Genomic DNA, 27879 nt, shown 5'->3' with positions numbered 1-27879 from the left:
GAAAATTCCATACATTTAGCCACCTCTCAGGTTAAGATCTTACCAATTAGTGATAATGTGGTCATTCATTAGTCAAATTCTCAGATGCAATTACTAGGTCAAGCACTCTCAAACCCCTAGTATATACATGCTGCCTTAGGTAGTTATTATCCCTTAATACAGTGATTTTCAATCTGTTTCATAACATGGCACATCTAGAGTAATTATTAAAATTCTGCAACACTAAAATATTTTAATTTTTGATTTTACACACAAGATACATAATAAATAAATGCACAAATTATAAAATTTCTTTCAATTAATTTTATTTTCATAAATCCCATAGAACACAAGTTGAAAATTGCTGCCTTAACTGCATAAAATCTAATTCCTTCCATGTGTCCTCTCCTCCTTCCAATCAATGTTTTCATAGTTGAAATCACCCATGATAATTACCTTCCTTCCACTCATTTCATCAATTTGTTTATGCATACTATCTATTCCATCACCTGGTCTATAGTAGCACAACTATATATCTTGTTCCACTAGTCTCAATCTCACACCAAATAACCTCAAATGTACTCTCTTCACTATCCTACAGTTCAACTTCAATTCTTCTTGGCTGCAGTCTATCAGCTATCAATAACACTCCTTCCCTAGTCTTTTCTGTCCCTCCTAAACACACTGTACCCTTCTCATTGTATCCCACTAGCTATATCATCTATCAGCCATCTCACTATTGCTAATAACCTGTGGCCAAGAAGAGCCACAGCTAAAATTTCTTCCTTATTCCTAATACTCCTGGCATTAGTATACATGAAATGCAGATGCCTGTTAGTTCTACCCCACCCCTATCTTGATGCCTTATACTATCCCATTCTGATTTATTGTCCTTTGTACTACCTCAGGCATATTATACTTTCTTACACTCAACTGCCTTATTGATATCTGCATATCCACTTCCTCTTCCTAATAGCTCTAGTTTCCCTGATTCTGCACATCTGCTTCACTTCATTCAGCAATACTTTTTCCAGTCTCTGCACACCAAATCCATTCAGATGCCACCCATACATGTATAAGTCCCCAGGATTATTTTGAAGGGGATAAATTAACTGTGGAAAGGATACAAAGACGGTTTCAGGACTGTACAAGGATAATTATGAGGATCGGCTGAGAGAATGTGGACTGCAGAGTTTGGTGGATAGGAGAGGTGATATGATTGAGACTTAAACTGTTGAGAGGTGGTTACAGGGTTGACACTGGGGAGTTCTTTCGCTTGGTTGATCAGCGGGAAGGAGTGATGACAAGAGGCCATCCCTGGAAGTTACGAAAGGAAACTGTGAGCAAGAGGGTAAGGAGTGGTTTCTTTGTGTGGAGGGTGGTTGAGCCATGGAATGCATTGCCTGATGGAGTGGTGGGAGCGAGAACGGTCAGTGGGTTTAAGGAGTGGTATGATAAACTTTGTGTTTCTCAAGGGGACCTCCCCTCGATAAGTCTTCTAAGACTTTGTCTTAGAAAGGACCTCCCTCGATGAGTCTTTTGACTCCTTGGAGGCCTGAATAATAAGGACTTTTTGTCCATCAAACTTGCTCCATACCATTCCTTCTGCATAAGGTAATATGCTATTATGGCCCTCCTCAACTCTTGTCATACTGTGGCAACACTCACTATCTTAACTTTTCTTTTGCTATCTCTAATTCCTTCAGGTCCTCTCATAGCAAATTTATCACCTTTTTAAATCATTTATTCCTGCCACTATCATTTCTTTCACCCTCTGCTTTTGTATTCTAATAGCCTTATTTACATACTCAATTTTTGCACCTAGTAAGTACAATTTTATTGAACTCTCATCCATTCACTTTTACTAGTGAATTGCTATATAACACTTGCTTCATTTTCCTTTCACTCCTGATCATGCTCTCATTTTTATCACACATTCGCTTTCTGTTAGCTGATGCATTTGGTAAACAAATTCGTAATTGCTCCAGCTGCTGCTTTGCCTTATGTATCACTCCATACAAATGTGATCTTTCTCATTGCAACACTAAATCTATTTTTTTATCATTCAAACCATTCTCATGCTCTGTACTTTAGCCCTCAACACTGCTCTTAATGCTATCTGGCACTACATTGCAAATTCATATCACTATTTTCAATCGCATGGCTTTCATCTATTATATCAATCTTGCAACCTGAGACACTTTAAATCCTTGCATTCCTGACACTTTCAGCACTTTCCCACCACTATCATTATCAAACCAAACTCCAGCTGCTTTTCAAAAAGCATATATACTGTAGCCATTGCACTGAACTTATCTGCTAGAGTTAGCACCTGCCAACATTTTGCTCTCCTGCCTCTTCACAATATCATTACACCTTCCTTGGACAAAGATAATCTCCACTCTCCTATAATACTTACAAGGCTATTCCAGCCATTTTTGTTTAGTTCTGAACATTTTTATGCAAGGGTACCCATACAGAATAAATAAGTCTATATTTACTATTATATGCAGTAGTAAAGGCTTAAGAGGAACAATAACATGCTTGTCAAAGTATTCTTCAGTAATCAAGTACTCAGAGCTGCTTTGTCATTCTTATCAGCCTTTTAGTTGCTTATTATCCCCATCACAATTGAAATCCCATATATTTAGCCACCTCCCAGGTGGAGACTAATCACTCAATAAGTAACAACATAAGTTATTAGAGGCACATTGATAGTAGGACTATGTTTGAAGAGCTGCAAAACAAGTGATTTAGTTAAAAATATAGTTAATTATGCTAGAATTAACTCATTATGGAGTTTAAGTAGACGAGCAATGATAATGAATGATATGATTGCAAGAATGTGCAGAAAAAGAGGTCTGGAGTTTGTTGATGTTTGGAGTGTGTTTGAAGGAAAAAGGCAGTTGTATGCTAGAGATGGACTGCATCTTAACATGGAAGGACATAAGAGATTGAAGAAGTTATTGTTTTCTGAACAGGTTGAAGTTATTGGGCAGGGAAACTAATATTGAAAAGGTTGAGTGTAAGAGAGAGAAACTTTAGCACTGATTGTGTATTTATTGATCCTTATAGGCAGAATAAATTGCAGAAGAGGGGAAAAAATCGGCATAGGACTACGGTAGTTAGTGACTTATATATCAGTTCTAAAGCCAGTACAAGATCTAGAGGGAATCTGCAATTTTTGTATACTAATGCTAGAAGCATTAGAAATAAGAGAAGAATTTTTGGCATTAGTCAGTGAAATCTCACCAAAAGTTGTAGGCATTAGTGAAACTTGGCTGTCAGCAGAAGATGTGGTCACTGGAATTGAATGTGATGGGTACAGTATTTTCAGGGAGGATAGAGAAGATAGAACAGGAGGAGGAGTACTGTTGATGATAGCTGATGTGTTGCAGCCAAAGAAAGTAGTATATCATGATGATAGACATGTGAATGAGAGTTCATTTGAGGCAGTCTGGTGCAAAATAGTGACCAACGCAACCAAATATACAGTTGGATGCTGCTATAGGCCAGGGAGTACAGGGGGAGATATTGAATTCATGCATCAGCAACTTAGTGCAATGAGTGAAGGCTTAGTGATTATTATGGGGATTTTAATTATGGTGATATCAATTGGAAGGAGGAAATATCACGTAGCAAAAAGGAAATGGAGTTCATACATCTGCTACGAGATAATTACTTGAAACAGCACGTAACTGAAGGGACACGTGGTGTGAGAGTGTTGGACCTGGTTATTGGTTCAGAGGTTATATGCATAAGTAAGGTGACCTCGTTACCTCCAGTTGGTGAAAGCGATCATGTGGTATTGACTTGGGAGGTTGCAAAATCTGTGGATTTTTCTATTAAGGGGTATGTACGAAACTACAGGTTAGGCAATTATAACAAGCTTCGGAGTGAGTTTGCAGCCATCCCATGGCAGAACATATTGCAAGGGAAAGATGTTAGCAGTGCTTGGGATAAAATCAGCAGGTATCTGAGGAAAGCAATATCAGATTGTGTCCCCATGGTCAGGAGGTCAAACAAGGCAGGCATTAGATGGATGAGCAGTAGTATCAAGCTTGAACTACAAAAAAAGAAAATGTTATGGAGAATTTACAAGGAGAAGGGTGATCAGGACACCCATGAGCAGTACAAGGCTCAAGATAGGAAGGTTACCAGCATAGTAAGAAAAGCTAAATCAGATTATGAGAAGACCTTAGCCAAAGAGATCAAGGGTAATCCCAAAGAGTTCTTCCGCTATGTGGCAAGTAAGAGGAAGAATGACTTCGGAAGGATAACCTTAGCGGGTGCTGATGGTATTGAGGTGACAAAATCAGATGTAATAGTAGAGTTACTGAGTGATCACTTCTCAAAAGTCTATCACCCAAGTGAGGATATCTCTATACCTATAGCAATACCTAATGTGAGAATTGAAGCTAAAGAATCAGAGGTATTAAATATATTGCGAAACTTAAATGCAAACACTGTGGTAGGCTTAGATGGAATATCAGCTCGGGTGTTGCGTGAATGTGCAAATGAATTGTCAACCCCTCTTACCTGGATATTTAATTTAAGCTTGAACTCTGGTATGGTCCCTAGGGAGTGGAAGTTAGGCAAAGTGGTTCCTTTGCATAAGGGTGGCTCTAAAACTGCAGTATTGAATTACAGACCAATCACCATCTCAGGAGTAGTGGTAAAAGTATTGGAAAAGTTGGTTAAAGACCAAATTCAAGAATGGGTGGATCAGGATATGATACTCTATAGAGGCCAACATGGTTTTGTTAAAGGTAGATCCTGCCTAAGCAATCTATTAACTATCCATAATAGAATAACATCAGAGTTGGACAAAGGAACTGGCTACACAGTGGTACTTCTGGATTTTGCTAAGGCTTTTGACAGGATACCCCATAGAACACTGTTCTGCAAATTGGAGCAGATGGGAATGGATATTAAATTGGTGATATGGATAGGAGAATGGCTCAGGGAGAGATACCATAAGGTGGTGTATGGAGGAGCAGAGTCCAGAATGAGGCAGGTGACCAGTGGTGTGCCTCAGGGCTCTGTGCTTGGGCCAATGTTGTTTAATTTGTATATAAATGATATAGGAAATGGCTTAAAGGGAGATATTCAGTTGTTTGCTGATGATGCAAAGTTGTGTAGTGCAATAAAAAATCAAGCTGATGTTGAAAGTTTGCAGGAGGATTTAAATAAGCTGGTAAAATGGGCAAAAGAAAATGGATGTCAGTTCAATGTTGAAAAGTGTAAAGTCTTGCATTTTGGGATTAAAAGATTACCAGCTGTGTACTACATCGATGGAAAGGTACTCCAAGAGATTGATGAGGCTAGGGACTTAGGGGTATTGGTAGATAAGGAGATGAAGTTCAGAGGACACATTGCTAAGGTGTCCAAGATTGCACATAGGATTACTTGGTTGTTGAGGAACACACTGACATCCAGAGATAAAGAGGTTATTATTCCCCTTTATAAAGCATCGATACTTCCACATTTGGATTACTGTGCTCAGGTCTGGTCACCTGGATTCCTTGGAGATGAGGAGGCTGTGGAGAGGGTTCAGAGAAGAGTGACCAAGTTGGTGAGTGATATAAAAAATGCTCCCTACATTGATAGATTGAGAGCTTGTGGATTGCAGAGATTGGTTGATAGGCGAAGAAGAGGGGATATGATAGAAACATTCAAATTACTAAAAGGTTTTTATAGGATTGATGCAGGGGAAATGTTTCAGCTGTGTGATAGTGATGGAAGAACAAGAGGTCATCTCTGGAAATTAAAGAAGAGTGTGGTTAACAAAGGTGTCAGAACAAGGTTTTTTGCCTGGAGGGTGGTGAATGAGTGGAATTCATTGCCTGACTTTGTTGTGAGCTCTTCATCTGTAAATGAATTCAAGAAGAGATATGACAGATATTGTTTTGCTAGCTTGGGTCTCCCGCGATGAGTCTACTGACTCCATGGAGATACCCGTAATAATAATAATAATCTGTTTAGAATAAAAGTTAAATTAGTATTTTGATAAGATACATATGTAGTATAGCACATGGCACCAATGAGAAGAAAGGTAATGGCATCAAAATCAGTCTGTTGAATAAATTTAACCCAAGGGAGTTTATTACTCAAGAGGAATGAGTTTGGATGGAAGGACTTGGCTGGAAAGTCTTTATTTAGATTCAAAGTTGAAGATATTATGCAGATTCAGGAAACTTTAGGGGAATAAAGATAATTGAGTATGCCTTCATCTTTAGATGAGACTACATAATGATAAATAGAACTCCTTTGGGTTCTTTTTGAATAATCAACATAAAGGTAAAGGAGGAAAGATAGTAATACTATGTTTCTGACTTAAATATTCAGAATGAGGTTTTTGGCATCATTGGTTCAACTTGCCTAGAAGGCATTAGCAACTTGTTTTTGAATCATAGTTAACTGTATGAAATTGCTCATTAGACCCATATCATGCTAACCTATATGCAATACCTTGCATTTCTCCTTAGAGCTCCACTGCTAAGGCATTTGTGATTATCTCCTGGCAGTCCATTCTGCTTACTTACCATTAAGCAACAATTTAGTCAGTATATTCTTCTTGGGGGTGTGGCCCTTAGTTGTCATTGGTAAATATTTAATCTTCTATAATGAAATATTTGCAGAGGACAGGAAATAAAATTAAACTTAATTTGAGCATCAGATTGCCAAACACCCACATGTATTAACACATTGTTGGGACCCATTGTTTAGGTGGAAGACTTGCTTTCTCACAGTAAGTGGAGTTTAAAAGAAATCTCTTATTTGTAATAAAAGGATTGCTTATTTAAGCAGAGAAATGAGACTAAATTTTAGGATGTACTTTACAGCTGTACTAGCATTGCTAGAGCATATTCTTAGTTTAGTTAACAATAGGCCTCAGTAAGAAATTAGTTCTGATTGAACTTGGGCAATGAACTGAGTTTAAAGCTTGAATAGCTTTTTAGAATTAATTCTGTAGCACTAAATTGATAATGATTTACATAAGTAGTTGCTTTAATGCAACTACTTATTGAAATATGTAATTTGATGCATTAACACATGGACAATGAAATCAATCTTGTGCAAATTTTAACATCACTTTAAAAATTGTTTTTGACATTTGTGGTTAAACAAGTAATGTACTGTCTCAGAACAGAATTTCTATTAACACAGTACATCTATTGCCAGTTACTATTCTGTTTTCATTACTTATCCCAGCTCAATTTTTTACTCCAACTTGGAATCCACTTGGAACTATTTCTTCTAGGCTTGTTAATCCTGACTTCATTTTTCTGGTCTCTTACTAGCTTGGCCTTCTTTCCACCTTGAAATACCTTTCTATACATCTACCTTATGTCCACATAAGGTAGACATGAAAGAGGGAAATAGTGGCAATGTGGTATAAGGTTAGAGGCTGACAGGAAGATATTTAGTTGGATGGTGCTATAGGCCCAGGAATAAAGAGGGTGGTGAAGAAATATATAAACAATTAGTGAACAAAGGAAAGAACTATTACGGATAATTTTAATTATGGTGGCATAGATTAGAATGAAAAGTAGCCTTTTGGAATAAATGAATTTTGAATTAAACCATCTCAGGCAGTATAGGAGGATTGAGTTCTAGATCTGACCATTTCATCATGGGATCTAATTATTGGAGGGTTTCACTTCCCTCCAATTAGTGAAGGTTATCACCTGGGTTGTGGCTAGCCATATACAGACCTTTTGTGAGGAAAGGATATATGGAATTAAGGCTAGTGACTAACAAGCTTAAGAGATAGCTTGGAGCTATGATCCAAGACTCCATGGAGTTGAGATTCATCATGGGAGGATCCCTCCTAGAAAATGGTATCATACCAATCACTGACCATTCATACTCATAACTATTAGGCAGTACATTCCATGCTTCAACAATCCTTCATGCAAAGAAACCACTCCTCACTCTCCTATGCACTGCTTCCTTTTGGCAACTTTCAGGGATTGGCCTATTATCCTCACTCCTTCCCCTCTTCTAAGCAAAAGAACTTCCCAGCATCAATCCTATAACTACCTCTCAACAGTTAGTCTCAATCATATCACTTCTCTACCAAACTGCAATCTGCATTCCCTCAGCCTGTCCTCATAACATTGTAGTCCTAAAACCATCTTTATCCATCTCTATACCCTTTCCACAATTTATCCTCTTCAGATAGATCCTAAGGACCAGATTTCAATTATAGTCAAAGTATGATCTGATCAGGGCTTTATAAAATGGAATGGCAACTCTTCTCTACAGGTCAGCATCCTCCTCAATATTGCAGCAATCCTCTTACTTACCTCCTTCACCACCTTTTGCAATATATTAACCAATAAAAATCTGAAAAATCAGATTTTTATCAATTATCACTCCAGATCTCTTGACTCCTCTACTTCCAAAGTATACAGCCTCCTATCAATATATCCCAAACTAGCAATATTCTGATCTCTCCCACCTAGACAGCTATAAACATCCATGACAAGATTCCACTTCAGTACTATGCTTATAGTATAGGGGAAAATAGATTAGCCACTTGATGGCAGTTTTTCTTTTCAATTTATTAACTATTCTTGATTGCTAAATTTAACTAATGGAATAAAATTTATCATAAATTAAGACTAATCTAATTTAAAGTAAACTTGAATCTTTAAACCAAAATTGCATGTCATGTTTAATGAAGCTTGTGCCTGAAGCCAATATTTCTCATCTTGGATTGAGTGTTTCAGTTCAGACTACTTAAAGTTTAATTTAACTTTAGACATTTAAATTGTTTTCTGTTTCTTTTAATTAGCATTCAAGAAAACTGACAAAACAGATCCAACAGCACTTATAGATTGGCTTCTAAGTAAACGCCAGGCAGACTGGAGTTGGGGAGATGATACAGCAAGGGCCTTAATAGCACTTTCACTTGCTGATCACAAATTCCAAGATAAAGAAGCTGAACTTATGGCAAAACAATTAGAAATTGAATTATTACTTGCTCTCCTTAGGTAAGTGATCATCAAATCATTGAAATAACCTTAATTTATTCATCTGTTAACTACACTACTAAATCAAATGACTTGACATAAGTCCTGTTTTATGACCATTTCTGCATCTTAAAGTAGCTTCAATTTGGAGATAAGCAATCATGTATACCTGTGTCTTCCTGTACTATCCTTAATTTTTGTAATTCTTGGCTTATCAAGAGACCTTGCAGTGTGCTGCCAGGGATCAGTTGTGGGACCATTGTTATTTAATCAGTATATTAATGATATAAACTGATTAAATAACAGTGTATATTTGGATATGGTAATATACAACTGTTTACAGATGATCCATAACTGAAGTAAGGAATCAACATTATGGCCTTACAGGACTGGCATAGTTTAAGTAGGCAACAGTATAAAACTCAATTCAATTTTGCCAAATGTAAAGTTAAAATTTTGTAGGCAACAATGGGAGTCAAAGTACACTTGACAGGAAAATCTTGGAAGAAATTGAAAACCTTAGTTAAGGTCATCCACTGCTAGAAATGTTCTGGTTCTATATAGAACCAGAACATTTCTAGGCCTTGTATGGCTTATTCACAGATTTGGTCCTGCCTTTTCATGACAGTATAGAAGGTAGTTTGCAAAGCCATGAAATAGGAGGAAGAAAGGAAATAATTTACCCTTTCAAGTTGGTAAAGGGTTGTTACCATGATATAAGGGTTGTTCAATAAGTCTGTACAAAAAAGAAAACATTTTTGAAGTTTTTTATTATTCAACATGGTCTCCTTTGAGGTGTATACACTTAATCCAACAATGCTGGTTTTTTGATCCCATCCATATAGTATTTGTCCAACTCTTCAAAATAGGCAGTTCAAATTCTCATCTGAAAATCTTTCCTGCCAGCCATTTTCATGTTTGGAAACAGTCAGAGGGACCCTAATCTGGAGAGTAGGAGAGATGCAAAGACTTCATAATGTAAATTGAACAATTTTGCAGTCACAATTGAAGAGTGAGCAGGTGAGTTTCATGGTGAAAATCTCTTGCTAAGTGTGGTCATTTTTCCTTTATTTCAATATTTAAACAATCTGGTAATTATTTTGCCTTTTTCCAAGAAGTTATAAAGATTATGCTAAGAGCATTCTAGGTGGCCATTACCTTACCTACTGAAGGAACAGTTTTCAATTTCTTTGCAGATTCCCTGCTTGCAACCCATTGTTTTGACTATTCCTTTTGGTCTCAGGCTGGTAATGATGAATCCATGCAAAAATTCCTGGATTTTGTTGAAACCGCTTCAAGATGTGATCTGCTGTAAGCATCCTTGCAGCAGATCATGTTGATCCAGTGTGAGCAAACACAGCACCAAGTTAGTTGCTAAGGCTGTGGTCATCTGAGATGCCCTTAGCAATTTCATGCACTTTCACTCTTCTATTATCTATCACCATATCTTGGGATTTTTTCCCAATCATTTCTGGAGTAGTGACCTCAACAGGGTGTCAGAACATTGTCACTTGTGCTCATGGCTGCTTCAAAAGTTACTAAACCACTTCTAATCAAAGGTGCAGACTGACCTTATCATAATGTTTATCAAGCTTAGCTTCAGTTTCCTGAGCTGTTTTGCCTTTCAAAAAGTAATGTTTAATCACTACACAACTCTTTCTAATCTATTTTTCACAAATCATGGTACTTTATTTCAAAAACACCAAACAGTAATAGAGTTATCTGACAAACTTAGTGTGATCCTCCATGTACTGGTGGCACCATTGTTTAAACTTTGCATAGACTTATCAAATAGTCTTCAATGTAGAAACATTTGATAGAATGGAGAACAAGTGGACATAACTAGAAGTTGTATAAAGGGTGTGAACAAGACTATAAAGAGTAGGTTCTTTTGTATAATGGTTGGTTGGATGCTTTGTCTGATATTGTGGGGAATGCAGACAGAATTAAAATAAATTTGATGGGCTAGGCAAGTTTGCCTTCTGTGGTGTCTTCAGACTCCATCAAAATCTACTTTCAGTCACATCTGGTTCATGTGAGGATGAAGTATATAAATAGAAAAAGCAGCAGTGGTTTGTTATCTTATTACAACTTAAACCCATCTTAAACAAATCTTTCCATCCAATTCCATTTATCTTGCTGTGGCATATAAATGTCTTTGTAATTTGGACTTGCATCTATCTACATCCTTTTAAAAGGCTATCATTAGAAACTTCATGTAAAAAGGCTAGTCTGGCAGGTGATTGAGTGGAATACATGTTAAATGATTTAACCTTGAATATATTAAAGGTTATCTGACTTAACCTAGTTAAGAAACTGTCTTCAAACTGGATGTTGGAAGTAATACTGTTTCTCAGCCTGGTTTATAACCATCTAAGTATTGCTATAAAAACAAATCTTTCAATTAGATAAGCATCTTCAGGTGTAATAAAATCAGTGCTTACCATGATCTTTCTATTAAGATCAGTATTTCCTTTCATTTTAAAAGAATATTCTCTAACCATGCCTTCTGATTAACCAGAACTATTTATATTAAATCCTAAATTTATTTATCTTTCTTAATCCTAAGTTATTCTAATTCTACAGGAATAACACTAACACAATGCCATCCAGTCAGCTAGCTCTCTATATCAATGCATTGGTTGCTATATGTCATAATCCAAGAGACTTCCATGGAATAGATCTAGTAACCAAACTTCTTCAATATGGCAGGACTCCATTAACAGCACTTGCTGCCTGTAATGCAGGACATAAGGATGCAAATAATGTCAGACTATTGCATGAATACCCTAGACATGCAAATTCATTTTGGATTGGTAAGTAGCTAATCTTGACTTGACTTTAATATTTAAAATCTAAAGATGTTGACTAACTGCTTCCCAGTTTAAGCATTGAATAACATCAAGTAGTAAGATCCAAAGAATTTTCAATACTGGTCAAAAATGTAAATTTTTTTTATTTTAAATATAGCTTTAAACTAGACCAGACTTGATCTTAGTCTAAAAATTCAAGAATCCTTTGATCCATATGCAAAATTAAGCTAAGGTATTAGAAGTTAAGCTTAGATCTGATTAATTGCATCAGAGGATTTAATTATAAAGGAAGCTTTCAATTTCTAGTTGAATGATAATGAAATGATCACCTAGGTTGTAGCTAGCCATATAAAGACTTCTGTGAGGAAAGGATATATAGAAATACATAGGTGGTGACAAGAAATTTTTAGAGCCTGTGTAGCTCAGTGGATGTGGCGTTTGCACACCATCGCGCTAGGCCGCACGAAGGAAGTCTTGGTTTCGAGTCTAGTCGGCGACTAGAGGAAATTTTTCTAAGCCTTTTTTCGACCGGTTCCCGAGTTAGTCGATCTCTGGCACGGGCAAAGCAGGTTTTTCCTCCCGGAAACTCGGGTTTTTCGTCCTGTAAACTCAAGAAAATCGACCGTAGAACCCACATTATTTCAGACATTAAATATATTGTGTTAGGGTTAGTCACCACGAGATGGCGGCACATTTGAGCCGTCTCTCTTCACTGCCTACCGCTTAATTAGTGATAGGCTTGGGCCATCTGTCTCTGATTGGGTACCAGTGGAGATTGAACTGCCCACTCAGTCTCCAAAAGTTAGATAGGGCTAAATGGCCTCGCCTACTCCCGTATATACGGGAATAAAAAGGCGTTAGCTGATTTTTTTTTTTTGATAGGTGGTGATTTATGCAAAATCACCCATGTACTTTGGAGTTATAGCATGGGATGAAGAGGTGAGCAGTAAGGAAATAAATGCTCCTTGCACACTGAAATAAATAACATTTAATGAATGTATTCCAAAGGTCAAGGCTAGGTGTAAAATGCTTAGATGAGAGGATTAAGCATAAAATAGAAATTTTGGGATAGCACAAGATGAATAAGCAGTTGCATAGTTAGAGCAGATGCAGTTGACAAGGACAAAGTGCAATATGAATAAAAACTAGCAAATCAGGCCAAAAACCCTAAAGTTCTTTGAAATAAAGAAAAAATTATAAGATCTTAGTAGATGAGAGTAAAAGATTAACTGATGCAGAAGCAGATTTAGTGAGCAAAATCAAAGAAATTAAATATAGAAAATGTAACTTCCTGACCTTCATGGAGTCACAACTCATAAGAGGTTAAGTATCATACCAATCCTTATCCACATGTTCATCCTCTTAGGCAATGCATTGTATGCTCTTATCACTCCATGTAAAAGATTTCTTGTCCCTTTTACTCATCACTCTTGCAACTTCCAGGGAGAACTCTCGTCTTTCTCCCTCTGGTTCCACCATATGAAAAATGTCCTGTTAACACTAATGCTTCAATAGCTGAATGTCAGGATCATATCCCTTTCACCTTTATCTTCTATCCACCAGAATATGCACTCTAAATGCCCTTAGTCTATCCTCATAATCAACATTATACAGTCCTGATCACTTTCATCATCAATCTCAGCACCTTCTCCAAGGTTACTTAAAATCCCAATTGCTAGATCTTAGCACAGAAATCTGGATGTGGCCAGATTAAAGCTTTATTCAATGGGACCACCACACTTGATTTGTCATCAACATTGTAGTAATTCTAAGATGAGCATCTGAGGTCAGATCTTAATCATAAGATATCCAAGATCCTCAATGTTTGCAATATTACCTAAGACCTCATAAAGTCAGACTTATCTAGAAGGCCCTTTTATCAAACATGTAGCTCATACCTTGCTTCAAAAACTCAAATTCTCTAGACACCACTCAGTCATTCATAACTACATGAAAAAACTGCTACTCATACCCTCCTTATACAGCTTCCAGGAATGACCTGGTTCTCCCTTGATCTCCCACTATTTTCTATAGAACCTCTCAGCATATTTTCTATAACAACCCTTTATAACTTATAGGTCTATCATATCTCCCCTTGTCCTGTTTACTCTACAAATTGCATCTTAATCTTTCCTCATACTGACATTCCAGAGGTCAAAACTACCTTTAGTCACTTCTAGACCCTCTCCAACATCTCTTCTAAAAATCAGGTGACCAAATCTGAGCACAATATGCCATGTGTGGCATAATCAAAGCCATATACAATAGAACAAGAATCTTCCTACTTCTACAAGTCAGTGTCCTCTACATCATTCGTAGAAACCTTTGTGCTGTCTTTGCAATTTTGGCTATGTGTCCCCTACATTTCAGATCCTTATCCACTATCACCCCAGATCTTATTTCCTCTACCTCTGACAAGCATAAATTCTGCATCCCATTTTTGTTTTCCAAATTTTAAAACCTTACATTTTTCAACATTGAACTTGCATTCCCATGCTAATCACTCAACTTATTCAAGTCTTATAAGGCCACATCCTCCCTGCTCTTCATTCATCCCAATTTTGCATCATCTGCAAACAACTGAATATCTTCACAAATATCATTAATATAAAAGTTAAACAGCAATATCCCTAAAACAGACCCCCAGAGCACACCACTAATAACTTTCCTTTTCCTGAATTGATACCTATCAGATATTTTTGACTGTCAACCTATTTGATAATCTATCAAAAGCCTTTGCAAAATGCAAGTATATTACTGTTTATCCTCCTTTATCCATGAAAGCAGTCTACTTAATATAAGATTACTAAAACATTACCTCTAGCAAATCTATGCTAGAGAGGTCATGTTTTCATACCCAATTCTGGATCCTAGTTCTCAAGCTTCTCCAACAACTTAACTACATCTCAGGTGTTGTAGTCAACTACAACACATGTCTATAGTTTGATGCTTGAGTTCTATCACCTCCTTTATGAAGTGGCAAAATAAATCTTGCCCTCCTTAAGAACTTGACCAAGTGCAAGACTTTTATTAAAAATATTAAGGCTGACAACTCCCTGGCACATTCTGAAGGAATGTGGTGATATATTATCAAATCCCCACAGCCTTACCTCTAGTTTGCTCACCTCCCTGTACACCTTGCTCACATAGTCTCTCTTCTCCATGAAGTTGCATTCAAAAGATTGAGACCTTTATAAACTGCTCATTAAATATCTCCATCACACCTTCTACAACAGTTGTCTTTATACAGTTTTCTTTAATGTCATTCTTTTGTTAGCTACATATTAAACTCCTTTAGAATTCTCTTTGGCTTAATTAGCTAATTGCTATTCATATTTCTTTAGCTACCCTCACCAACCAAGTTGCCTGCCTTGCCTGGTCTTTGTGGTCATGGAATTATTTCCATTTCTCTTATGCTGCCTATAATGCTCTACAGAATTTTAAATCTGTACCCATAATCACCCCAAGATCCTTCTTTCACTTCCAGTATAACCCCAGGTGAATATTGGATATCCCATCTATAGATCCCAAATTTTTAAACCTTTAGTTCAGTTTTATTAAACTGACATCCCATTCATTTCCAGCTATTCAAATCCTGCAACTGAACATCTCCCTATATAGTTCAATAACTGACAAAAATGAACAGCAATGATCTCAGTACTAAAATTTTCCTGTTAAAATTAACTTGTGGTATCCTGTCAATACCTTTTCTGAAAAATCCAAAAGTGAATGTGCCTTATCCTCCTCATCCATTCTTCTCTTGTAAGAGCAATGGCTAAAACAAGCAGTGTTTAGCAATTAATTTCTAAAACAAGATCCATTCAAATCCATACTATGCTGCATAAATGAAATTTGCCCTAATTCTATATCTCTTGCCAGTTTTTCTGAAATTTTAGACCTGTTTGTATTCCTAGTTATCTCTATTCTACTGCCACCCTTCAATAGTGCTCTTCTACTCAAACAGCCAAGCTAATGATATTTCTATGAAATTCTATCTAGGCTCCCTGCCTTAACATCCAGCATGCTTAGCATTTGGAATTCTTCTAATACTTCACTTATTCTTTCTAGGAATATAGCCTGCTATACCAGGATGAAATGCTAATTAAAACTATTAAATAGTTCAACTGTCATCTGCTTGGGTTGTCAAATTCCTACTCTGTCCACTATAATTTTTCCTCCTACTTATATAGCAAGAATTCCTTAGATTATAGTGCCATCTTCTCATAATTTTTCTTTATAATACTAGTCAGTTTCCTAGCTTGAGCTTTATATTCTTCATGCAACTGTACTCTACCTTTTTGTTTTCTCAATCTATTCTGCAATTCCCCTTTTATTTTTCTTGTCAGCAATTTGATTCTAAATTGCTTTATCTTCACTTGAAGTATATAATTTGCTGTTGACTTAAGTCAACAGCAATGGTATATTGTACTGTTTCAAGCTACTTCCTAAGTATGATAGTTGCCTGCTTTAATTCTAGAAACTTGGAATTGTAAAGGAATATAGTCCTGCTTCCCAACTTAGGACAAATGATTAACTCCTCATGGAGTCAAGGACTTCTCTAGATCTTGTCACAGATCATACTATACCTTCAACACATCCCAATTCTCTAAATAGCATTCTCCAGCAGTGCTCAAATTATTCAACTCCATCCATGCCAAAAACCTGCTTATAGAATGACCTTGTTCTCCCATTTTTTGAAACCTCAATATTTTCCTATAACCTTTTACCAACTTGTACATCTCTATTGTCCATTTTCCTCCTATCTACTAGACTATAAATCTCAACCTTCATATTCAACATTCCAGAGATCAAACTGTCACCTCTGGACCCTCTAACATTTAATCCTCCTGAATACCAGGTGACTACATCTGCTCAGTCAATAGCCTTACCACCAGGTATATCATCAGCTTTATACATAGAACCAGAATCTAAGTGTCTGCCTCATTGCCAGAATTAATCTTACAATTTTAGCAATGATCTAAATTTTGGATTCTTGTCTACCATTGCTCCAAGATCTTATTTCCTCCATTTCACATTCAATATTTCCACCAAGAGTAAAATTCTATATTCCATCAGTTTTACCAAATTGCAAAAAAATTTTCAATCTTGCAACATCAAACTAGCATCCCTATTCTCATACAAATTTGAGTCATCTTGTAAGGCCACATCTGCTCTACTCAAATTATCCCAACTTTGCATCTGCAAACTGAATATCCCATTCAAGTCTAGGGAGATGAGATCTGGGGTTGATGATTGATAGAAACCTGAAATTTAGGGGACATTATAAAGGTGGTGAAGTTAACATAGGATTGCTGCAATAATAAAAAGGACACTGACCTGCAAAGATAAAACAGTTGTCATTCTGTTGTATAAGACCCTGATCAGACTACACTTGGACTATTCTCAAATTTGGTCCTTAGGATTTAAAGAGAAATTAACTGTGGGAAGGGTACAAAGGCAGACAAGTTTTAGAACTGTGCAATGTTAGTTATGAGGATCAACTGAGGGAATGTTGACTGCAGAGTTTGAATAGGAGAAGTGATATGATTGACTTCAACTGCTGAGGTGGTTACAGGGTTGACACTAAAGAGTTCTCCTTGGTTGAACAGAAGGAAGGAGTGATAAGGGGCCATTCCTGGAAGTTGCAAGAGGGTGAGGAATGGTTGAATCAGAGAATGCATTCTCTTATAAAGTAATAAAAACAGTCAGTTTAAGGAGTGGTATGATACTGTTTCCTAGGAGGGACCTCCTGCAATGAGTCTAGACCCCATGGAGGCCTGCATACTATTAAATATAGTACCATACTATAAATCACTTGTTACTTTAACATTTTTCTAGCTTATTTCATTCTAAAAAATGGCATACATAACAGTGTTTAACTTTTATTGGTAAAGCTTCTGGCCAACAATAGCTATTAAGTTCTTGAGTTTCTCATTTTCAAACAATGAGAAGATTGGGGACTCTGATCCCAGCATTTTTCAAGGGTTAACTATACTATGTCCACCTCTTATCCCAGTGTAGTGTCATCTTTTATAAATGTTAAAACATGACCTATTTTTAACAAATCCATGCTGTCCATCAAAATGCCACTATCAACTCATTTCTGGATCCTGGTTCACCAACTTCAACACTAACCACTACACCTGATATAGATTCATCTATAATTTGATGCTTGTTCTATCACCTAATGTACAATCTTGCCTTTCTACTCATTTGGAACTTGATCCAATGCAACCCATTAAATCTCAAGGCAGAAGTCAACTCCTTGGTACACATCCAAAATTTGATATAAAGTCAAATAGCCTTATTAAAGTTTGCTTCATTTCCCCATATCTCCTTGTTTGTTCAGTCTTGTCCATTGCTCTCAAACTCCACCTTTCATTCAAGGATGAAAGACCTTTATAAACTACTCATTAAATATCTTGGCTATATCATCCATAGTAGTTGTCTTTACACCATTTTCTCCAATCATCCTACCAATCTTTTTTGCTGGCTTTATATCAAACTCCCAGGATTTATTTAGATCCACTACCTAACTGCTGCTTATACTTTTGCTACCCTTACCAAGTCTCCCTCCTTGCCTGTTTGTACTATCAATGGAATTAACATCCTCCATGCCTCTGTAATGCCTTTCTGTATTATATGCTAAATCTCTTCATCCATTTTATATCTACCTCTTTTAACCTTCTGATTCCTTCGAATAAATTGATATTGCTCATACCAGAATTCTTGAATATCATCCAAGTAGCATTGATCTCCTTTTCACTTAACTCCTCATTCCATGCTATAGCCTCAAGCTTCCTGAACTTCTCAATCACCAGCCTTCTAATTCTACTTATCACATGGCTGGCAACCACCCAGAGTAATCACTTTATGGTCAATCTTGCCAACTAGATTTGACATCTCATAACATCCTCTGATCAAATCAAAGACCCTTAATCCTAGTGAGGTAGTTGTCCCTTGCTCATTTTCTTAATCTGGCTATCTATATTATAATTAAAATCACATTGCCCTTTTCTATTTGCTTTAACATTTAATTGTTACCACCCTCATTACCAGGCCTATAGCAACATCTAACTACTTCATTCTATTCACCTCACACCATACTATCTTAAAGCCACTACCACTTTTTTCCCTTATATAGACAACTTGCTATCAATAGCATTTCCATCTCTTACCCATTTTATTTATGAAATAAATAGGCTATTAAGTTCAGTCAAAAGTTACATTTTCAAACAATGCGAGGAGACCAATGCAAGTGCCTCTGTAGCACAACTGGAAGAACAGTACATTTCACCCTTATATTAGAATAGGCCCAAATTGGATTCTTGTCAGGACAGGAGGAATCTTTATGGACTTTTCAATTGAAGGCAAGTTAGCTGACCTCATACAGAGGTAGCTGAGTTTTTCTCCCAGAAACTCAGATTTTCATCCAACATACAAATTGGCCTTTCAGAACACATGAAATTTACAGACAATACTAGTTGTGGTTGGAGATGATTGGTAGTAGAGGTTTGGTGTAGTGTGGAGACAGTTGTATAGTAGGTGTCCAGAGAGTTCAGACTCCATGGAGATGTCATAAATAATAATTCATACCCTTCCATCTCTATTCCTGTCTGGATGTCATCATCCAACCATGCCATATATCCAATTGATTTTTGGGTGAACAAACTATCAATGCAACCATTTTCTCTCCCCTTGTTTGATATTTATAGCATTCATATATAAACTCATTCCTAGATCTGTATCAACTTTTGCTTATCACTTAGATAAGATTTCTCTATTTTCCTCAATCCATCTCTCTTTTCTAATCCTAGAACATTCTCACTCACAACTTGATCCTCTGATCAAATCCAAAACCCTTGATTTTAATGTTCCTTCTAGCATATGCTGCTAGAAGTTTTCCCTCAAATCCAAAAATTCACTTCCTTTATTGTCACATGCTATCTTTGCTTAATTTATGTTGCTATAGCTGGTCTCCCCGTAATCACTTGCTTTGCATTTGTCAAGCTAAGCAACATTTGCTGGTCTATAGCAGCATCCTATCAAATATCTTGTCATAAACATCTCTTGCACTAAATACTCAAAGCCTTTAGTGCTTTCTCCACCCTAACAGGGCACAACTCATTTCATGTTACACTCCATTTATCCTGCCAAAATATGCATGCCTCAATTTTGTTCTTTGTTAGAACCCCTCTTCAGTTAACCAAGTTTCAATGATACCAATAACTGCTAGAGAAGCAGAGTTGATGCTACAGTCATTCTCCATTTTATATTCCTCCTAGCATCTTCAATATAGAAGCCAGTATTAGTCATTACTTCACCTGCCTCTAACATAATGTACCCTCATTTTTTAAGCCACTCATCTCATGAGATTCTACATGTTAATTCTTTCTCTACTGATACACTAACTTGCCTCGAAAGCCTGCAAATGCTTGCACCCTTCTGAATTCAAATAATCCATTTCTTGAATGGAACATGTTTAAGGATAGTTATATACATCTACATATTCCAGACTTCCTATACATTCTCACTATCATCTCATTACTGCTCTTCTCTGCTCAGTATAATAATACTAGAGCAACATGCCATCTTTCTTGTAGCTTTCCTGGTCAATCAAAATATACTAATCCCATTTTCAGTTTCATACTATTTTCAGCTAAAAGTAACTTTTAATGAATAACTTCTATATTTCAGCAACATCATGTTGCCATCTTCAAGAACATAAAGATATGTTATGTGCATGCAGGCACTAACAAAAGCAAATGAGGAAGAAAGCAAGAAACTATTGTTCCTAATGGTGCTCTCTGACAGGCTAATTTGGTTGTCTTGGCAGTTGGGCTGAAGTTCTCATAATATAAGTCCCAAATTTTGGGTAGTTTCATGCACCCAAATTTGCTGAGGTTAGGAACATTTTTAGAGCTGCTGATGATTCCTTGAATAATCTCTTGTATTTAAACTTGCTACAGTATTTTTGTTTTCTTCCAACAAATTCTATGGTGGGTATCTAAGGCATGGTCTGCCAGTCCAGAGCAGCATTTCCTGGTGAAACCAGATATAGTCTGTTCTGAAATCCTGATATTTGTTCTGCCTGTTTGGCCAAAGTAGGACAATTTGCAGCTGCAAGGGACCTGGTATACACCAGGTAGGTCTAGGGGAAGTGGTTGCTCTTTGGTAGAGCAGATAAAGGATGCCAACTCTTGTTATGGTCTATAACAAGAAGTAAGGTCATTTTTTGAGGATATTGATAATTTTCTCAGAGGTGCCCTGGATATAGGGGATGGTGATAGATTTGGTGTAATCTTTATTGTGAAGGGGTGTGATTTACTGGTTTTAATATTTTTTGGATTTTTTAGGGTTATAGCCCCAATTTGGTAATTCTGTAAATTAATTACCAGTTATATATGACCAATATATAAGCCTTTCTACTAGAAATACTATTTTCATTCATTTTTATACTATAAACTGACTAATTTCTTCTACTCAAGCTGAACTTATTTTCAGATGCATATTCTATGACCCTGATGGCAATTTCTTGTGATAAAACAGAAGGCACAGAGAACCTACTGAAAGATGCTGGAAAAGCTCTTGTAGCTGACCAACTTCCTGATGGCAGTTTTGGCACTTTGCATACTACTGCACTAGTAATTCAAGTAAGTGACATTGCTTCCATAGTTCTAAAATTGAACTACTTCAGATGCAGTTCTTAAAGCACTAAAGAATTCAAATATACTTGTCTCAATTGCTAGTTAGTGTAGCATTAAGTATGAAAATACTTAACCCTACTAGAAATCTTTTAACATTTCTTTCATACATTAAAGAACAGTTTGCCTTTATACTAATAAATAAGCTTGTCTAATATTTACATTAGATTAAATCATGCTTTTTCTTGTTAAAAACATGACAGATCCGACCTTTGTTGTTGGTGCTAGGTCAAAAAAACTAGACTTAAATTCACTTCTGCTTCCCTTTGATTTCACTTGATCATAAAATCCTGCTTCAAATGCTTAGTGAAGCAGGATTTTATGATCCTGATAAACCTATAGAACCTCATCTCACTAAGGTAAAAGTAATCCATTCATCACCAAGCAAATTATGTTATCCTTTAACAATTATAACTTCAAGAGAATTTTCCCTCATATCCTTTATCTATTGAAATTTCATCTAACTTTTATTTCTTATCACTATCTTAGCTTAGTGATAAGAATTAGCCCAGTCAGGGCTATTCCACTGACTTAGGTAATCCTATCAATGATCACATATCAAAGCTTTCAGCTCTAGTATCCTTATTGCCTACTATAAATACACTTAACTTGCTCCTTATCCACTATTTTGGACTTCTGGCCTAATAAACTTCTTTAGTTACTTTTATTCTTAATATAATAGTTAATAATCTTCAACCCAAAATGCATAACCTTATATTTTGCCATATATAACTAGCCTAACTTGCTGAAATTTTAACATGAATCAAGCAAATTCTCTAGTTTACTTAATTCATCTCTCCTAAAGATTGTTCTGAATTTGACATACCTAAATTAGTTACCTAGGATACAGAAATATTCCAGGTGATCTAAAAGTATAGTTGCAAGAGTTGATTTAAGCTTTATTTTAAAACTTAAGTTTAAGAACTTTCTTCACCATCCACTAGTTATCGATTTTAAGGTGTGAAAACATTTAACAAATGCTACATGTAGCATATAAAATCAAAAAAGTAACTGAAATAGTCATCCTCAAGGTATAAAATATGAACTTGATTTAGCAATAGAAATCTCATACTATAGCAGTAATTAGAGGCATGTACTATTCTAATAAGCTTTTGCTTTCACAATTGACATTGCCCTTCATATTTATAAAAGGGAAACAAGGGAGAGAAAGTCCTGCTGATATCATGGGAGTTTTTGGTCTTTGTAAGAGGAGAATAAGTTGGAAGCTGATACTAATTTAATTTGCTATATTATAGCAATTGACTTATATGAATAAGGGAAAAATATTTTTGAGAACTTAAGCAGTATGTAAAGAGGCATGAGAATCTAGTTTTAGAGTCCTGCATTCAATTAAGATACAATTGAGTGGATGTTTCCACTTAGTTGAGTGACCAAGAGATCACCTAGGTTGTGGCTAGCAATAGATTTCCATGAAGAAAATATATCTTAAAAATCTAGTGATTAAGAGAAGCTTTGGAGCTATAGCATTGAATGGAATTAAGCAAGAAAATAGCATTGAATGGAATTAACAGATATCCTAATAGCATTACTGTAAATGTATTTCCAAGGTCAAAAATGCTAAAGTTGTCAAATGGATAAAGGGATTAAGTGAAATCTGAAAGAAGGCAGCACATGACTGTTGATGATAATCAGCTGCAAAATGGAGCAGGCCAAGAAGGAAGCTCTTTCTGTAAAGACTACAGAAGTGCAGTACAAACAAATTAGATAAGGCCAAGAAAAATCCAATCCTAATGGAGTGTCATACTTAAATGTGATAAGCCTATAAACTTATAGGCTTAATCTGTATATCTGGTGTTGGTGAGAGCTAGGATACAGAAATGAGTTTAAACACATTCTGTTAACATGGGTTTAAGGTTGTTTCATCAGCTTATGTACTATAAAGTTATATATTGAACAAGGTGTATATATACCTAATGTATACTTTGATTTTTCAAATGCTTAATATTTCCATACCATAAATTTAACTAAATTAGAGTTGGACAGAGAACTGTCTAAGTAATGTCTAGGTGTATCCTTGAAGTTGCTATTAGGTGCTACAGGAGTTGAGAACATTAACTTGCTTATCACTGATTGGGATAAGCAAGTTTTGCATCTCTAAACAGTTCTAAACTAAGGATTAGAAATTAATGTCAAGTCTTTATAGGAAGGACTTAAATAGATTGAAAGGGTAGATATAGAAACTCAGTTACTTCAATGTTCCTTTAAGTGAGCTTTTGAAACTTGGTCCACTTAATAGGGAAATCAAGTTTAGACACTTGAGTGGAAAAGAATCTGAAATTCAAGTCAGATTATCTATGTGCAGAAATAGATTCCATTGTATTGAAGCCTTGATTAGGCCTCATAGATTTGGTCTTTAGATTTTATGGTGAAGGATGACATTCATTGGAGAAAATGGTAGCAAGACTGCTGTTGCAGAAGGTGTGGTAGAGATACTTGATAAGTAATTCATAAAGGTCTTTTAATCTTGTGAATGCAACTATGCAGCAGCACTCTATTAAAAAAAATAGAGGCTGGCATCAACTCCTTGGCACATTCTTTCAGAATATATGGCAGATATTAAGTTCTGCAGCCTTATCTAGTTTGCTCAACTCCCTATACACCTCTTGCTCACTCAGTATCTCTTCCCCATCAACTGCTCTTAATCTCTCCATGGAGAGGGAATTGAGCAAACTAGATATAAGGCTGTAGAACTTCATAATATATCACTACATATTCTGAAGGAATGTGCCAAGGAGTTGATGCCAGCCTTGACTTCTTTTTAATAAGTCTTGCACTCAGTCAAGTTCCTAAGGAGGGTAAGATTGTGCCATTTCATAAAGGAGGTGATTGAACTCAAACATCAAACTATAGACCTATCTGTCAGGTGTAGTTAAGTTGTTTGGAGAAGCTTGAACCAGGATTCAGAATCAGATTGACAACAATGGTATCTTTCATGGATTTGCTAAAGGGAGTCATGTTTTTGTAATCACCTTATTACAATAAGGTGACTGCTTCCATGGATAGAAGGATGCACAGTAATATACTTAGATTTTGCAAAGCTTTTGATAGATGACATGATAAGTTGATAGTCAAACTAGAGTGGATGGGGTTGGATATTAGATTGGAGACTGGCTATCTGATAGGTATCAACAAGTTGTGTATAGGAGTGATATCCAAGAAAAATTACTAGTGGTGTTCCTTAGTCTGTTTTAGGGCCATTGCTGTTTAACTTATATCAATGATATTGAAGATTTGGATGGAGATATTTAGTTCTTTGCAGATGCAAAGTTGGAATGAACCATGAAGAGTAGAGATCTTGTGAACTTTCAATAATTGAATAAATTGAGTGATTGGGAACAGGAATGGAGATGAGAGTTCAATGTTGCAGGATGTAAGGTTTTAAAATTTGGAAAACAAATGGAATGCAGAATTTGTTTAAGAATATATTGTTAGAGATGGAGGAAATACTATCTCTGGTGATAGTGGATAAGGATCTTAAATGTAAGGTACACATAGCCAAAATTGTGAAGACAACACAAAGGCTTCTAGGAATGATTCAGAGGACAATGACTTATAGAAGTGGCAAGATTCTTGTTCCATTATATAGGGCTGCAATTAGGCCAGGCATAGGCTACTATGCCTAGATTTGGTCACCTGGTTTTCAAAAGGATGATGTATTGAAAAGGGTCCAGAGGAAACTAAAGTAGTTTCTAACTTCTGGAATGTCAAGTATAAAAAGATTGAGAAGATGAAACTTCTAGTCTGGTGGACAGGAGGGAGATATGATACCACTACAACTTATTAAGTGGTTGTTATAGGATCAATGGAGAGGTTCTACAGAAAATAGTAAGACCAGCAGAGAACCAGAAGTCACCCCTAGAAACTATAGAGGGTAAGGGAGTGAAGCAAGTTTTTCATACCAAGTTGTAAATGATTGGAATGTGCCTGAGTATGGTGTATGCAGAGAATTTGAGTGTTTAAAGCATAGTATGATGAGCTGTGTATGATGACAAAAGCACCTCCTAGATGAGTCTGACTCCATGAGGTCTTAAGTAATAATAGATACATTAGAAAATACAGAAAATTTAAGTGTAGAATATAAAGACAAATTGGAGTATGGTTTGCAAGTCCTTATGAATAGGTAATGAGTTGAGAATTTGAACAACCTATTACTGCATAGAACTAATAGCCCTCCTGAAAACTAAGGCAGTATGAAGTGGTTAGTAAATGAAATGTATTAGCAGATAGTGAGTGAATACATAGTTCGTAGTATGGTTTTGTAACAGTGCCTCCAAGTAATTTTAAACATTTGTATTGATGTTCAGTAGGATAGCATGTGGATTTTTCATTTAATCCTAATGAAACCTTACTGTCACAAATTTCAATACATAAAACTAGATTAGTATAAGCATAATTTTACCAGTTGTCTTATATTATAACATCACTCATAAATGACAATATACCAACTACAGTTATATTTATATTAACATGTCAAACAAAACTATCAGTAGTATATAAAATTGTTCTTATATAGCATAAAATACTTCTAAAATTTTGAGCAAATATCAAATTACACTACTCCTTGGTTGTCTCCACCACTCAATCCAGCAACACACAAATGCCATCTACCACCTAGTATTTTCAGATAATTGCAAACATCAATGTCCACAATGATATCCAAACCTCCAGCCTTGCTGCTGGAGAGCAGATATGCTGGCCAACCAGGCTGACTAAGCACCTTATATGCCAGTATATATAATTACAAAACTAAATGTGAGCAATGGTTAGTATAGCTTTTCATGAGTCGAGGTAATAAAATTTCAACATAATTCATCCATTATGGATTTGAATATATGGCACCCAAAGCTTATACATTTCCTTAAACTGACATACAAATCAGATTTTCATGAATTGCTTTTATATGGGAATATCATTGTAAATGAATGATATTCCCACTATAGATGTTTTGCCTTTTAAGAACTAATTTAAAAGTTAAGCTTCAACTTCAGTAACTACAATTATCCATATACCAATAACTTCATAGTTTATAATAATGCTTCAAAGGCAAGTTTTTTACTACTTGGCTATATATTTAAGTCTCACAATTGGAATTGTGAATATACTGTTAAATCTATCATTTTCTTAGGCATTAAGAGCAATAGGAATAGAAGAATGGAATGAATCAGCTGCAGTTGACTTCATGATGAAAAATCATAAGCTTAATGGATTTGACATTCTAGCTACATACTTTATCTTGCCAGTATTGACACGGAAGTCTCTAGCAGATATACATGAAATTCCTTGTTCATACAACAAAAGCCGTAAGTAACTAGAATGTTTCTTTCTAGCAGAATTTAGTTTGTAATTATGGGAATTCAGTTATCAGTTCCTAATTTTGGAAAGATTTGATTCTTGTTTCTTTCCCATAATTCTAAATTTTAATTTTGCCTATTAATAAACAATCTTGCCAGAACAGATGTGCAAACTACATTGTAGATGGTTGTTAAAAAAAAACCATCTGAACTAATAAACTACTCAAAGAATATTCTTAGCTTCTATGTCCATATATTCAACTACAACACTTAAACACTTCAGAGATTTAAGCCAGTTAGTATAACTTAGCAAATAATTGATTGCTAAAAACTTTCTAAAGAAAGTCTTTTTGCAAGTTATCTTACATAACTAAATTTTTACAAGTGTATCAGAACTAATCAAATCCTTACACAAGGTGTTTCCTTTTCTCTAATGGAGATTGGCATAAACTTTCAATGTTTCAAAGTGAAACTAGAAATGATTTCAGGAATTCAAGCCAAAATTTAACATACAGCCAATCTTTACTTTTCAGTTATGAAACATAAGAGATCTTATGCTTAACTAAAGATTAAGTTGTCTATCTAAAATGTTGTTTTTAGACTAGGAATATACAGTAGAACAAGCTGTAATGAGCTGCTCTGCCATAGATAACTTCAAGCACAATCTAAAGTCTTTCTATACTGGTTTATATCCTTTCACTAACTTAAGATTTTGGATCGCCTCTTCTAGCTCTTACTATTATATTCTACTCAAATTAGAAAATTACATTCTAAACATGCATTCAGTATTTTTAGTAACAAAATATTGAATTTAATCTTTACTTATCCTTCATGCTTTAAGTCAGTACAGTAAAAAGGCAAAACATTTAACAGTATATTGTAAAACAAGAATTGCTATGAAAGTTGGTGTTTAAATTTACAAAATCGTTAAACTTGAAGCTTGGTACTATAACTGGCAAAAAAAAGGTGGCTTTATCTATGCCAAATCTCATTTCATAAAATGAGGTGCCATATGTAAATCATGGATATTTAAGGCAGATGGAAGAATGTTGAGAAGTGATCTGAATGAGAACATGAGTGGTAATATTGA

General features: G+C 35.7%; 1 protein-coding gene across 1 annotated transcript in view; it reads left to right on the top strand.

Moving 5' to 3' along the window:
* The window catches only part of LOC150107661 (uncharacterized protein CG3556-like), a 101244-nt gene that overhangs the window by 28090 nt on the left and 45275 nt on the right, over nt 1-27879 (top strand). The window contains exons 2-5 of the mRNA XM_090391446.1: nt 8783-8981; nt 11547-11776; nt 21278-21426; nt 26624-26798. Coding sequence (XP_090247572.1) covers nt 8783-8981; nt 11547-11776; nt 21278-21426; nt 26624-26798 — 753 coding nt within the window. The remainder of the gene's footprint in view (nt 1-8782; nt 8982-11546; nt 11777-21277; nt 21427-26623; nt 26799-27879) is intronic.

The sequence above is a fragment of the Typopeltis vanoorti genome, chromosome 4 (assembly GCF_054136105.1).
Source record: "Typopeltis vanoorti isolate ZY-2024b chromosome 4, IOZ_Tvanoo_1.0, whole genome shotgun sequence".
NCBI classification, from domain to species: Eukaryota; Metazoa; Arthropoda; class Arachnida; order Uropygi; family Thelyphonidae; genus Typopeltis; species Typopeltis vanoorti.
This window is presented reverse-complemented; position numbering and strand designations above follow the sequence as displayed.